A 15,834-nucleotide genomic window follows, 5' to 3' on the forward strand; every position below is an offset into this window, starting at 1 on the left:
TTAATGCCAGACACGTCGAGTAGGACGCTGACTGGTTGACGACATTAATGAACTTATTTAAAGCAGATGAGCAAATGGCACCACGTCGATAGATGTACGGCACACAATGAATTAATTAATGAATGTAATTAAAGTAGGCTATGCGCATGTGGTCGGTCACAGGTGGTCTTAAGAAACTTTAACGTGAGAAACTTTTGAGCGCAAAATTAGAGCAGTAGCCCATTTTGTTATACAATGGATTCATACACTAAAAAAATAAATTTGCTTGTCAAATGGAGACCAAAAATAGCTGATCTATAAGCTTGGTACACGTATCGATGCAACGATTTGTGAGCTGAGCTTGTAGATTTGCTATTTTCGGCTAGTGGCACAGTCGTTCAACGGAGCGTTACTCATCTATATTGTTCACGTCGTTACTACAGCAACCAATGTACTGTAGATAAGTAGACAATGTTTCAATACTCAAATCCGATCTGATCACTTACAAATACCATTGCGGACACTAGTCGGTCCTGAAGATCATAGTTGAGAAACAAATCGTTTTGCCCCACAGTCTGAACAGAGCCTTAAAACATACTCTGACTGCAGACACTGAAATAAAAAAAAACTCTCCTCTCATCGCTTCATCTGCCCTTGTTTCATGTCAACAGTTCAACGGGGAGCCGCGCTCCTACACGCGCTTCAACCTCACCCAGAACATGGAGGGCGACAACAGCCAGGTGGAGATGAAGCTGTCCTCAGACATGGACGAGGAGGTGGGGGGCAACGGCGTGGGCGACCACCTCAACCACACCGCCGCCAACGGCCCCTACGTGGCCCGCAAGCCTGGCCGCACGCCCAAGAACATGTGCTTCATGGCAGCCACCACCCTCCTCATATTCATCATCGGTAAGAGAGGGGAAGGAAGAGGTGTGAATGGTCGCTGTCGGGCAGAAACCTCGTCTTATATCCATATTTTGTGTTTTTTTTGTAAATTAACGCCCTTCATCATTCTAAAGCGTCACACAAACTTAGCAAAAGTAGCAGATCTACAAGCTCAAAACATTGCGACGCGTTCCGAGCTTATAGACCTGCTACTTTTGCTATTTTTGAATTTGAATCGAGAAAAGTAACAGTTTTGGACATATGAGGTTTCCACCCGATAGAGACGAAATGAGGGTTTGGTGCAGGGATGTACCAGAGCCCCCCGTCTGGCTTAAACCTCTGGCAAAATGCCTAATATAGCTTGGCAACAAAATTATATCTCCATGAAATGAGAGCTAATTCACTGGAAGTTCAAACAGAGCCAGACCTGCAGTGTTGCAAAGCTTTTAGCCTTGCTACACTGGAAGGTTGTGGCTCTTGGTGATGGACTCCTGTGAGATATATAATGGACAGCGAAGTGGCAGTGGAATGACTTGGGGGTGATATTAACGTGAGACCTTATGTTGTCAGTCAGCAGTATTGTATTACAATATACCAGTGCTGACTTTGAGGTTTAGGACGTAATCGAATGCCGCCCTTCTGTCCTCCATCTGTTCCCTTTTGTCTCTCTCTATGTGTCATTGTGATCCTCGTCTTCATCTGAACCCGTCATTGTGATTGTGATTGTCGTACAAATTAGTTGCGATTAACGTTAATTGTGTTTTTGACATTGAACATTGGAACGTATAAATCAATGTTGCCTTTTATGTTTTCATTTTAGCTTTTGTAAGCCAACATTGCACAGGGATATGACAGATATGACAAATAATTGAAATATGCAAAGAATCATTACTGGTACCAATAATCAAAATAAAATAATACCATGGCCAAAACGGGCTTTGCATTTAGCGGCTGTTTTGCCACAGATTAATACAGATGAATGGAAACAATTATGCAAAGTAAATACGACGATCACAAATAATTGCGCTCAAGCGATTTTGGAATGACCGTGACAAAGGCCGACTTCTGATCAACCTTCCAACCTACCCCCCAGGCTACTTGATTGGCTACCTGTGTCATCGAAAGAAGGACTTGGCTCCCAGCTGTACAGAGGCCCAGGTGTCCTTTGATGACGCCCCGATTATCTACGAGACAGGCGCCGCCCCCCTCATGGATTGGGATGACGTCAAGAGTCTTCTCGCCAATAAACTCACTCCATCCAACTTTGAAGCTGCCTTCAGGTGACCATGTAGCTCCTAAAGCAATGTGCCGTGAAGCGTTGAAGTCAATCCAAATGCTAAACAACCGTTTTTAATTTGCAGTACCAGAACCTTTTTTTTTTGTAATCCTGGAGGAAAATAGGGGAGGGTCATGCCTTTCTAATTTTAGTACAAGGGAGGGTCAGCTAATTTTACTTTGAATCCAAGGGAGGGTCATGCAATTTTGAATTGATAAAGTAGTCAGTTTTTTATATATATTTTTAGTACAGCAGAACAGTGTTCAATGACCCCTCTCTATTTCAAATGATACAAAGGATTCAAATCTAGTAACACCTTGGTCTATTTAGAATCAATGATGGTCGTTAACAAGCCATCAACGCACAGCAAGTGTGAACGACCCAGTCAAATCTATTCCGCGTCTTAACGATGGTGGTTGAACGATTAAGCACCACTTCAACAGGTGTTAGGCATATTAGAGAGATGCATTATCCCAATTTCCAACACAGAGATATCCTCTTTTAAGTGTGTTTTTGTAGTACATCAAGGTATTGATGTATGATGACGCATCAATGTTGTCAGTTACTTGGAAGTCGGATGTCTGACTCGGAGTCGGATGTCCGACTTCCAAGTAACTGATGACATTGATGCGTCATCATACACCAAATAAAAGCCTGTATTTACCTTGATGTACTAGAACCTCCCTTAAATACACACTATGCTGTGTGCATGTGTAAAACTGTCATCCTTGAGTTGAATTTCCTTTCTGTTGTCACGCACATTAACAGTATCCACCATCGATAAACTGAAAGTGACTGGAGTCTGTTTCATTTCTCTCCAAAATATCTTGAGTATGATGGAATACATGATTAATAATTACTGTGATTATGATAAGCTTTACATTTCTTATCATACACCATACAGTATGAACTCCTATAACTTTCACCGGCAAAAAAAAGAAAAGAAAAGAAAAATAATTTAAAAGATATTACGATACAGTATGACATCTTGACAATACCTATCGTCACATTTTAATACCACGATAGGCTATATCGTGGGACAATATATCGTGACACTCCTATAGGCGGGGAGGTTTAATCTTTTTTTTTAATCACTTGGGGAGGGTCATTGATTTGATTTTGATTGATTGATTTTTTTTAGTCAAAGGGGGGGTCATGGCATTTTAGATCAGGGCACATACATTTTCTCCAGGGGTACCCTTCTTTAAAAATCGACCTGTCCCTAAAAAACAAGAATAGTCCATGGGATGTTTGAATGGTTGAATGTATTTGTGACCCACGAGGCGTGGCTTTTACATCAGGCCTTTGGTACTCCATATAGAATATTTTTGCTCATTTCTGAACAAGATGGCTAACTCCTTGTCTGCCCCCCTCTCTCTCTCTCCACGTTCTGTCTCTGGTGTCATGTTGTTTCCTCGCCACTGCAGTGAGTTTGCCAGTAACAGCCACCAGGCTGGTTCTTTTGGCGACGAGGCGCTGGGGAACAAGGTGATGAGGAGGTTCAAAGAGTACGGCATGCAGCCCTGGAACGATGAGCATTTTGTGAAGATTCAAGAACTCCCGGCCTCCCGGCCCTACAACAAGGTGTCTTTCAAAGGGAAGGATGATAGTCTCAGCGGATTCCTGTCCTACAGCGCTGCTGGAACAGCAACGGTATGATCTATTTGTCTGTCTGAATGTATACTGTGTCTTTGATGCAGTGGTGCTCAAAGTGGGGTCTGGGGAGTTCCTTGAGGGGGTTACAGGGGGCTCCCGGCAAAATGTGTTAACCCATTAAGACCTGAGGCCGCGTCTAAAAAAATTCTAAATCCTAAAAAAAAAATATTATAAAATAATTTTCACGATTTTTCAAAAATAGCCAAAGTGACATAGATGCGTTCCAGGTCTTAATGGGTTAATATAGCTTAAAAATCGGTTTGAATACTTTAACCCTATATACATTGGCTATTTGAAAATGGCAGATCAACAAGCTCACAGCCCGTCACGGTGCGACGCGTTGTGAGCCTGTACAGTATAGTGGTGTTTTGGTCGTTGGACGGGACACCACGGCGTGTGGCCAGTATCTTTTCACGCGCATGTACCGTGCCGTACATGCCCTAACTAACCCGCATTACGGTAAACAAGCGTGCACGCCACCGCCGTACCACCGGGAAAAAAATCACTATTACACCACTGATTTTTTTTTGTATATTTTGTATATTTTTTGGTAATTTTTTTAACCACACAAATCTTGTATGGGGTGAAAATATCCCTGGCACGGGATATTTTCAGATGGGGGTCCGCGGCCAACTACATATTCATTTGGGGGGGCCTTGACGTGAAAAAGTTTGAAGACCACTGTTTTATGCAGGCCCACACTCCAGGTCAGATAGGGCTGAAACCTTGCATGGCGAACACTGACATACCTAAAGATTTACGTATGTCTGTGTTCTCGGTTTTATATGAGAAGTACGTCTCTGACTTTGTTGTGTTTTTATCCTTGATTGTCGACTAACCACAACCACAGCAACACCACCTCTCTTCCATAGAAACTGTGGTCTAACGTCTCCAGCTTCTGATGAAATTCTTGGTGCATGCACTCACTTTGCAACCATACTGTACATTTCAGTACATGCATGCAAGTGATTGGTTGATAGATGTTATGCCTCGTTGCCACACACACACACACACACAGACACAGGCTTTTATTTGATGTATGATGATGATGCATCAATGTTGTGAGTTACTTGGAAGTTGGATGTCTGTTCCAAGTAACTGACAACATTGATAGATGTTATGCCTCGTTGACACACACACACACACACACACACACACACACACACACACACACACACACACACACACACACACACACACACACACACACACACACACACACACACAGACTTGGTTCAATTCATCTGTCCTTTTTATTTTCATGATGTGGCACCCAAGTCATCTAGAGCAGTTGAACTGAATGTACAGTGTGTGTGTCCCAACAAAACTAGACCAATCACAGCAAACTACACAGTTCAGCTACACCAATCACAATACCCCAAAAATGTCCCAGATGTGAAGAAACTTGTTTTTTCTTAGGGGAGGGGCTCAGCTAATTTATAAAAGCCTGTAATGAGAAAGCACTGGTGTTAAATGAATATACCATACCATCTTCAGTACATGAAATCATTGTCTGTTCACAGTTTCGGTCATATATTGTACATAAAAACACCACGTGTCCATTAATACCTTTTTAGATTTCACGTTATGTTCTCCAAAGTCATTAGAACATAACATAATTTAACTGATCAATTGAGTTAGTGTTGAATAGTAGACATCATTGCGCAGTTCAGTTTTGTTCGCAAAGGGATTTTCAACAGGACTTCAAATCAATCTGCAGTTTAAAACGCATAAAACCACATCTATCTCAATCATGTTTCATGTCTCTGCAAGTTGATTTTCATACTGTAATAAAATGAATGGACTGCAATGTATGGTCTACAGTAATTTAAATTATAACATGAGGGTTAGTCAATGGACAAACATGCCTTACCACCAGTATTGTCCATTAAACACCAGGACTTTGTCTTGTTCCAGGGTGCTGTCCTCTACGCATATTACGGGCAGACCAGTGACTTCAGACTTCTGAAGAACAAGAACCTCAACATGACTGGCAGAGTTATCCTGGTCAGAGCTGGCAAGATCAGCTTTGCTGAGAAGGTGGGTGGTATGTTGTTATAGATGAGGGCTGTTGATTATGAAAAAAAGGTTGAGCATTCATTCCTTTTTCCCCGTGTCTACAATGTATAAATCCCTGAGTGAAGTGAAAAAAATTGTTCTTCATTTTCTAGCCCTTAATTTTTTTTCTCAATTCCTCTGTCAAACTGCATTTCTAGGTTGCGAACGCTGCCAGTATGAATGCCGCCGCTGTGCTGATCTACCCAGATCCTGCTGACTACCCCATTGGACAAGAAACACAGCTCTATGGACATGTGAGTTTAAAGACATTTGGATTTTGAATATTATGGCTCCTTTGCATAGTGGAGAGAGAGAGAGATGAGGCGTTTTTCATGGACTGTTGCAAGTTGAACCAGAAGACCACCCCTTCATCGCTACATTTTTTCATCAGTTGTCTGCCCTTCCTCTCTCTCTGTCTCAGGTCCACTTGGGTTCCGGGGATCCCTACACCCCTGGTTTCCCCTCCTTCAACCACACCCAGTTCCCTCCTCTCAAGTCATCGGGCCTGCCCGAGATCCTGGCCCAGACCATCACTGGCACCATGGCTGTCAACATTCTGAGGTAGGGCCTGAAACTGCCCTTAAAATGTAAACTTTACGTTGAGGTTTATTGGGGTTTAAATGGGTATTGCTTTCCTTTTCATACTGGACAGTGTGGCTTGTAACTGATTATCTTTATTTTGTGGTATTGCTATTTTTACTTAAGTAAAATGCTTATGCTTGTGTGATGCTTGTGCGATGACTTTATTGTAATGCTATTCTATTGTGTACCCTGAAGGCAACTGGGCGGTGAGGCTGTACCTAGTGAGTGGGGAGGCATAAGCAAACTGGGGGACGAGAACGACATGGTTACAGTGGAAGTGAACAACATACTGACCCAGAAGAACATCAACAATGTCTTTGGCGTGATCAAAGGCTTTGTGGATCCAGGTACAATAATAATAGTAATAGCTCAGACTTATGTAGCGCTTTTCTAAGTACCCAAAGTCGCTTTACATAAGGAAAGGAAGGAACCAACTTAAATAAGAGAAAACGAAAACAATAAAGACATAAGTGCTAGATTAAAACATCCTCGAACGATTGAGCAGCCACACCAGTAGGGAACTATATAGTTTTTTTATTCCGTAAGGAAGGATTCAGAAATCGGTGGGATTGTAGTACCTTTGGGAGTGCAATGGCACTAGACCTAGATAACGCACAGAGAGGATAACACTATCACTACTTTACTTACCCTGTCAATTTAGTTTGACTCTGTTCCACAGATAAATATTGTTAAAATAGCAGATCTACAAGCTCACAACGCCTCGCTTGAGCTTGTAGATCGACAATTTTTGCAATTTTTGCCTCTTTCTTACATTATTTGATTTTCACCATTACTGTAGGATTGGAAAACAGATTTAACAGCTGACTCGCAATGACCCTTTGTCAACGTTGTTCACACTCTGCCAACTGGACCTCCTTTCTCCTCAGACCGTTATGTGGTTCTCGGTGCCCAGAGGGATGCGTGGGGTGCGGGCTTCGCCAAATCTACCGTGGGCACCAGTGTCCTGGTCGAACTGGCACGCTGCATCTCCGAAATGGTGAAGAAAGGTGAGTCTCACGTGCCAATTTGGAAGCTGCGCTTTTTGTCACCAAAATATGAAACCAAATGAAAGGTCTAAGCTGTGGTGTTAGTATAGTCTGTGTAATATTAGGTTTTGCAGTTGCACTTCAAGGGAGTTCTGTAAACTCATGTAATTTGTCAGTAGTCTGATGTTAATCTTTTAATGTCATCACTGCATTATTGTATCAACGTAAATTTGATGGTATGTATTGGTATTCATACTTTGCAATAAAGTGTAATTGTAAAAAAAAAAAGGGAAACAATGCTAATATAGCAGATAATGGGACTCATAAAGGAAATAAGCAGACATGAATCTTTCCTGGACACTGGATATGCTGTGCATTGATAATGTAATAGCATTCATACCGCTCCACACAGATGGATTCAAGCCAAGGAGGAGCATTGTGTTTGCTAGCTGGAGTGGCGGGGAATATGGGAACATTGGTGCCACCGAGTGGTTGGAGGTGAGAACTGCACATTCACGTCGGCAGATGAAAGATTTCACTTTAATGTTTTTGGGCCCTGGAGCAACTCGGACGATTTGAGCTAAAAAAAAAACAAGTCTCAAATCGTCCGAGTTGCTCCAGTGCCAATTCTTTATTCAGTCTTACTTGTCCGCTCCTGAGACGCACCGAATCAGCCTGATTTTGGCTTGAGGCGTGGTGGAATATCCCTTTAATGATGTTTGTCCTTGTTTAGATTTGTATTCTCTATTTTGTAACCATTTCTTTGTTTGTCTAGGGTTATCTGTCTTCTTTGAACATGAAAGCCTTCTCATACATCAACCTGGATGGCGTTGTTACAGGTATGTGTGTATGGCATTTTGCCTTTTTTGATTCTTCTCCCCAATTTAATGACCTTATGTGTAAATTCCTCGTCACTGCTGACCCCTACTGTTGGTTTTTAATTCTCCTCCAATACACATGAGCCCCAGTTTCTAATAGCCACATTTTTGCCTCCTTCTCCTCTGTCCTTCAGCATGGTGGAGTTACAGTAACATTGGTGACCTGTCGAAATATGTGACCCATCTTGTCGACTTTGCATAACGCACATTGATTAATTTGTTAAATGCAAAAGGCCTTTGCCTAACATGTCCCAGACGTTTCCAAAGACTATATAAAATAACAATACTCAAAAGAAACCTAACGTTGGGGGTAATGTCTTAAATGTGTGTTTTTCCTCCTCCAGGTCAGAATGGATTCAAAGCCTCAGCCAGTCCCATGATGTACGCCCTCATTGAGAGCACTCTGAAAGAGGTAAGAGCAGTGGTGTAAGAGTAACTTAGTACATGTACTCAAGTACTGTACTTAAGGACAATTTTTGTTAATATAAGTTGCAGTTTAAGTTATTTTATGTCAGACTGTCTTATGTGGTCTTTTCTTAGGTGAAGGCCCCCAATAACCCTGCTGTGACCCTCCATGAACAGCATGCCAAGGGCAACTGGGAGGCTAATGTGTAAGTTGGGCTTTGGGGGGGGATCAATTAGTCAATCAATCAAACTGTATTGCTACATCACAGTTACAAGTAAAAGGGGGTGGAATCCTGGTTTGTGCAGAGAGAATAAAATGGAATGAACACAAAGTGCATAAAAGGTTTAAAATCAGTGTCATGTGGATTGGACTGTAGATTTGCCGCCATCTTTATCGACATAAGAGATCATTGCAATGTCCCCTCTCTATTTGGAGATAGAACTTGTGGATTTAAAAAAAATCACATGTTTGATGTCCTCCAGCCTAGAGCCTCTGCAAGTGGACGATCCTGCTTACCCGTTCCTCACCTTCACGGGCGTTCCCTCTGCCTCCTTTCGACTGTCTTCCACTTCGGTATGTTCACCCATTTCAATAATCTCTTTTTCTTTTCTTTTTTTACATTTACAAGACGGCGATGATTAGTTATGAACTAGTTGGTTTACTGTAGTTCCTGAAACACCTCTATACCTATACTTTTCCTTGCAGGACTACCCGTACTTCGGCACTATGCTGGACACCCGTAAGAATCTGGACTCCATTACCTCCAGCCAGACCCCTCGGATGACCGTGGCGGCGGCCCAGTTTGCAGGCCAAATGGCTCTGAGGCTGGTCCACGACCACCTGCTGAAACTGAGCGTCCAGAAGTACGAGAACATCATCCGCGCGAAGGTGCTCGACATCAACCGCAAAGTGAAGGCTGTTCAGAGGGTGAGAGTCAGTGCAGTTCTTGGTTGGTTTTGGTTTCCTTGCATCCGGAAGGGCCAAGACCAACCATCAAGATAGTCTTCACTCTTGAAGCACAAAATGTTTTGGTTCTGAGATTTTATTTTTGCTTTAATCCATGAGTACTACATTGTTCCTGTTCCTTTGTGCTTCCAGATGCGGCCTGATCTCCAGGCCCTGACGGTGCAGTGGCTGATCACAGCCTCTGGATCCTACAACCGTGCCTCTCGCAGCCTGCAAACTGACTTGACCAACAGTGACCTGGAGGACATTGAGATGTGCCGCATAATCAATGACCGTATCATGAGGGTAAGAAAGAAGAAATTATGATTTCACTTTTGAGTCCTATTATGAAATGGTCTGACATGATGCTATTTATCCTGTGGATTAGAATCATCTCTGTCTGGTGGAAACCTCATTACATGTATGTCCAAAACTGTTACTTTTCAGGATTGTTTAGAGCTTGTCGATCTGCTATTTTCTTATGCTTTTGTGTGACGTTGTAGTATGATAAAGTAGGGCATTAATTTACAAAAAAACTAAAAGTAAAACATTTGGAGGTCTCTGCTTGACGGAATCGAGATTTGAAAGAGTGTAATAATTGTCAATAACCTGCATGTATTTGAATCCTAATCAAATGACTCCTCAAACGGTGATCATAGAGTGAAATGCTAGATTCAGATGCCTTGCTTCTAGCAGGACAAGTGATGGTGTGTGTGTATGTATACAGTAGGTGGTATGTGTCTTTATCCACTCAAAGGTTCCTCTCCGTTCCCATAGGTGGAGAAGAGCTTGCTGTCGCCATACGTGTCTCCCACAAGCAGTCCGTTCCGCCACATCCTGATTGGCTCGGGCCCCCACACACTGAAGGGTCTGTTGGACCACCTGGAAGTCCTCAAGCTCGACAACACGGCCGACGCCAACCTGTTCCGCGAGCAGTTTGCCCTGGCCACTTGGACCATTCAGGGATGTGCCAATGCACTGGCAGGGGACATCTGGTCTCTGGATAACGAAGTCTAAAAAGGGCCTGTTACAATTGGTTGCGCGCCGGTTTGTCACGCACAGAAAATAGCGCATCTAGAATCTCACAACGCATCGTGATTTGATGCGTTGTGAGCTTGTAGATCGGCTCATTTCGCTGCGTGACGCCGGTGCGCAACCAAAGTATAAATTTGGCTTGTTAATTCTGCCTCGTCCATGGTTTGGCCCACCTAACAACACAACTACTGTCAGTAAGCCACGTTGATGACAATAATGAACTGCAGGTGTAGGGAACTTTTGGTAACTTAAAAAGAAATTAATAAATTAATTAGTCGCAGTGTTCCAAAAATAGATTAGATGTTACAAAAAATGTTAATGTTACAGTTATCGCCCCTCTCTTATATACACTCCACTGTAATGTACTACGAAGCACCCTTCTCTGAAATTCTGCAGAAAGCAGTTCAGCTGCCTTTTCAAGACAAAAGCTAGCTCAATTGTTTGGGGGATTGTTATCTAAAGGCCAGTACATTTGCGCACTTTGGAGTGAATTTCACCACCCTGATTCTGCCTGTCCCATGGTTTAGCTGACCTAATACAACAGTCAGTTTGAAAAACACACTAAGTCACGTTGACCATGACAAACTGCAGGTATAGGGAACTTTCAGGAATTTAAAATAATAATAACAAAATAAATCAAGATAATGCAAGTCGAGCGCCAATAAGTAAGACATTCGTGACTTGTTTAAGGTCTAACGTTCATTCCAAAAAAAACACAAAAGGATGGAAATATATATGTTATCAAAAGGCCAGTACATTTGCGCACTTTGCAGTGTCTTACAATTTTTACATATGGTATTCAATATCACACCTCACATACTTTGGTGCTAGTAACAACAACCTTACACATGGCCAAATTACCTGGCAGCACTACTTTGTTTGGTGTTACACACCAAGAAGAAAGTGCTGAATGTAGTGAAATGGATGCTTTTTCATCATAATCTCTTAAGCAGTTGCAGCTGTTACTTCCACTGCTGAAGCCTCAAATTGGATTGAAACCTGGGTGGGTTCATACTGGCGGCTGGAATTGTGTTATTTGTGCTGGAAATTGCTGCTAGAGGCATTGTCAAGAGATTCTGACATTGTTAAGGGGACTGAAACGCATTCTGAGGTAGTGTTATTGACAGAGTATGCCTGCAAAGTACCCTCAAATGAGACAATCTGCTGTTACTTAGTACTACTATGTAAAGTCTCCCGACGGTGCTCAATTGATCTCTTAACGCAAGAACAGACACTGACCGACTCACACCGTACAGTAGGTGGCGCTCGTTCATCCCGCACCGACCGTGATTTATCTTGCCGAGCCGACTGCGACAGCCAACCTGCTGACAACGAGAACAAACCTCTTCCAGCCTCTGGAAAAAAAACGGGGGTGTGCGGAGGAAGGTCTTTACCACGTGGCACTGAAACGAATGAAAAAAGAAAAAAAAAAAAACGTACGTCTATTTATTAGTTTATTTATTTATCAGTGACAGGGATCACTATAAATGGTATTTTTTAACGCCTTTTTTAAAGAAAACCTATAATTATCGGGAGCAGTGCCTTCCATAATTATGACAGTTATACTGTCGAAATGACAAAAGCAGCATCTGCTAACCGAAGCGTACGTGCCGACCGACAGCCAGTGCTGGACACACTTATCAGCGGCCAGGTCCTCCCACGTTCATCTAAGCTGTTAGATAATGGGACTGATCTGAGAGAAGCACATATTTCTACACTACGCTGCCTCTTTACGTGAACACTTTTGGCGTCTTCAGTGTGTCTTCAGTACTGGTCTCTTGGTGCACGGCACGTGCGCTTCCTGTAAACATTATCGGGAGCAGTGTCTTCCATAATGTGATGAAGAAGACGGTAGTTTTTGCCTACCAGCGTGTGTCCGTATCGGAGGCAGTGCCCTCCATATTTGACTGTAGAGGGTGGATGTTTTCATTATCGGGAACAGTGTTTCTCATAATGTATGTGTATATACATACCGTTAACTTTAGCATACAACAGCGCCTGTTGTCCGCATCTTCACAAGCCTTCTTTCTGTGACATTTCATTGTCATGTTATTTGTTCTTTGTTTTTTTTTAACAATAAGTTCTGTAGTGAAAAGCCCTCAGGCCCTGGATCAGGAACAGGCCACTACGTCTTCTGCCCTCGAGCTGAGATGTGACGGGGGTTTGAACACTGTGTGGCGGAAGCACAAGCGCTTCCTGTCTGGGCATTGTCCCGTCTGTTGGCAGTGGTGGAAGATGTACTCTTGAGAGTTGTTACTTCAACATTTTACCTGAGTAAAAGTACAAAAGCATTGGCGTCAAAATGTAGTAGGAGTTGAAGTATTGAGAAATGGTAACGTAAAAGTACCTCAAAATTGTGCTTGACCCATTAAAACCGGGAAAGAATCTGTGCCATTTTAGCGTTTGCTATTCAAAAATGGCAGATATACAAGCTCACAGCACGTCACTTTGTGCCGCACTGCGAGCTTGTACATCTGCTGTTTTTGAAAAATCTTGAATAATTTTTTAATTACGAAAAAGTTTGAGAACTACTGATTTAGAAGGCATTTGTAGAATCGGCCTCAGGTCTTAATGGGTTAAGTACAGTACTTGAGTAAATGTAACCTCCACCACTGTCTGTTGGCAACAGCCGTGTATTGCCAAAGTGTTCCTGATCGGTGCCAATGCTAGGTGTGAAGGAGCCGTAGAGCTCTTCTTGACCTTGCCGCCTGAGCTTGGCATCTTTAATTCAAATCAAATGCTGTTGGCATTGTAATTAATTTCCTTAATAACCACTTGAACCCTATATCGTCCCTATTCGGGGGGCCAAGCAATCTGTGAAAATCGCTGATCTAACACGACGCGTAGAGAGCTTGTAGATTGGCCGTTTTTCATTACCGAAGATATTTTTTGTAGAGGAAAAACAGGAGGGGTCCTAGTATAGAACCCTGAGGGACTCCAGTCACCTGAGTATAGGGTTTAGGTGGTTAAGTCGTATTTAAAAAAAACTGGTCAACTGATCCGAGTGTTTGGTTTGGAATATGTCCCTTTTCTTGCAAGATGTTACAAAAAGATGTAGGGCCACTGCAGTCAATGCAGAAATGATCTATTACAATCAATACAAAAATGGGTTTTTATTTCTTAGGGTTTTTATTGTGTGATTATTCATTATGAAAGTCCTTTTCTGCTCTCTTTTGTTCTACTCTCTTGTTAAAGGGGCTTTACCTGTGCCTTTTCTGTTCAACTGCATCATTTTTGGAGTTCTTGGGAGGATGTACATTTGTAATGTATATGATGATCAACACTTATGTTCAAATCATATAGTTATAGTGACTATATTATTTCTGATGCTTTTCATAGTTGTCTGCCTGCTGTTTTGCTAGAACCAAAAAATGTTTTGGTAAAGGAAGGTCTGCCCCTGGAGGTTACATTTCAGATTACATTTAAAACCCGCAATATTTGAGAAGATATGCACAAATACTATTTGTGAGAATTTGATGTCTCAGAAGGACATTTTAAATGAAACCTAATGAATGTAAGAAAATAAGGCCCTCGGTCTGTCTGCTCAAACTGTAGTTTTTTTTTGTTTGCTCTTGTATTATTTAAGATGTAAAAAACATTCTGTTGTCAGTAATTTTTCTTTTCTCTGGGGGGAAAATCGCTCAGCTGTTTTCTTAAGCCTTGGTTCAGAGTTCAGACAAATTGATTTAATTTAAATTACCTTGTAATACCACTAAGAAATAGTATTTTCCTGAAGCATTTGGTAACATTTTGACTTCAATTATCATTATTTGAATTCACTGGTCCTCCTGACCAGAAGTTTATAAACCACTTCCAAGACTCAGAATCTGGAATATTAAGACTTTTGCTGAGACAAATTAGTTAACAGTAAAAGAGGTGTGTGGTTAATGTCGCTTTGTAAGGATTTATAAGTACTGGTGTCGCATAGCAAAAATAGCCATATCTACAAGCTCAATGTGTTGCAGCGCGAGGCATTGTGAACTTGTAGATCGGCTATTTTCTGCACATCACTGGCATCCAATTTAGTACAAATCGGGCATAACCCACTGAGAAATCAGTGGGTTTTGACGGATGGTTGAATATTATGTTTGTGTTTTGAAAGTTGTTCTAGGCAATTGTCTTTTTCTGAACCTGTTGTGCTTATCCTTTTTTTTGCTGCATTAAATCAATACAAGATAACCGGTGGTGTTCTCTTTATTTTATATTCTACACCAGTGGTTCACAAAGTGGGGTCTGGGGACCCCCAGGGATCCTTGAATGGGTTCCAGGGGGTCCCCAGCTAATTGATTGATAGGAACCAAATGGACCATTACAGGTATGTAAGTTAACGCCAAATGTTTGGTTCCATTTGTACTGGGGGTCTGAGGTCTAAGGCACACCAAACGGGGTCCTTGTTATTGAGAACCACTGTTCTTCAATTAAATGGATTTGGAACAATATAATTCAAGGGGGAAGCCCACACCTCTCTTCCCCTTATCCCTTGCCCCCATGCTCATCGGACCCTCACCCAACATTCCTTCAGCCTGTCATCTGCTGCTCTTTATACCCTTTCTGTCATCTGCTCCTCTTTATACCCTTTCATTCATCCCTCCTTCCCCTCATCCCTTCACCCTTCAACCCCTTTACTCCAGGTCATCGCCTGTATTGCTCCATCTGCCTGTTGTAATTGAAAATGAGGGTCCACCCCTCAATGTATTCCCAAAATAAAGAATGAATGAAAAATGTTTAGGTCTTCACTAGTTAACAGTGTAACTGTAGGCTTACAGTTAAACTACTTGGATATTTGTATCACATGGCATGACTGGCCCTGCAATATGTATTAAATGAAATGACTAACCAAAATCAACCAATTTTTAAGGGCCTCCATCAGGCCACAGACGGACCTTAATAGAGGTACTGATGAACAGTTGAGATTAAAGTAGTAGTGGTAAAATCACTTTTTTTAATTATCAGTTGTACAATAACAAAATTACTTTCAAAAATACATCAAGAGATATGTTGCCAAGTAATTGTCATTTGTTTAACTTGCCTGAACTTTATTTTATGAATTTGTATTTTTTTGGTTTCTAGACTTTAATGTGCCTTTTTAACCGCATGGCTGTGTGGCCTTTACTTTGATTAGGACCCCTTGACTCTTTAATAAGCAAA

The 15,834-nt window shown here is 41.9% G+C and overlaps 1 protein-coding gene across 2 annotated transcripts in view; it reads left to right on the top strand.

Moving 5' to 3' along the window:
* LOC311046053 (transferrin receptor protein 1-like) overlaps positions 1 to 15,410 on the top strand; it is a 28,240-nt gene extending 12,830 nt beyond the window's left edge. For both annotated transcript variants that reach the window (XM_084058157.1, XM_084058158.1), the window contains 16 exons: positions 651 to 888; positions 1,958 to 2,144; positions 3,568 to 3,793; positions 5,714 to 5,836; positions 6,013 to 6,108; positions 6,276 to 6,415; positions 6,632 to 6,783; positions 7,324 to 7,443; positions 7,835 to 7,920; positions 8,198 to 8,261; positions 8,645 to 8,712; positions 8,841 to 8,911; positions 9,189 to 9,279; positions 9,412 to 9,633; positions 9,805 to 9,957; positions 10,429 to 15,410. In XM_084058157.1, coding sequence (XP_083914283.1) covers positions 651 to 888; positions 1,958 to 2,144; positions 3,568 to 3,793; positions 5,714 to 5,836; positions 6,013 to 6,108; positions 6,276 to 6,415; positions 6,632 to 6,783; positions 7,324 to 7,443; positions 7,835 to 7,920; positions 8,198 to 8,261; positions 8,645 to 8,712; positions 8,841 to 8,911; positions 9,189 to 9,279; positions 9,412 to 9,633; positions 9,805 to 9,957; positions 10,429 to 10,668 — 2,277 coding nt within the window. In that variant the 3' untranslated portion in view covers positions 10,669 to 15,410. The remainder of the gene's footprint in view (positions 1 to 650; positions 889 to 1,957; positions 2,145 to 3,567; positions 3,794 to 5,713; positions 5,837 to 6,012; positions 6,109 to 6,275; positions 6,416 to 6,631; positions 6,784 to 7,323; positions 7,444 to 7,834; positions 7,921 to 8,197; positions 8,262 to 8,644; positions 8,713 to 8,840; positions 8,912 to 9,188; positions 9,280 to 9,411; positions 9,634 to 9,804; positions 9,958 to 10,428) is intronic.
* The last annotated feature ends 424 nt before the right edge of the window (positions 15,411 to 15,834 follow it).

The sequence above is a fragment of the Gymnoscopelus microlampas genome (assembly GCF_963454915.1).
Source record: "Gymnoscopelus microlampas genome assembly, chromosome: 5".
NCBI classification, from domain to species: domain Eukaryota; kingdom Metazoa; phylum Chordata; class Actinopteri; order Myctophiformes; family Myctophidae; genus Gymnoscopelus; species Gymnoscopelus microlampas.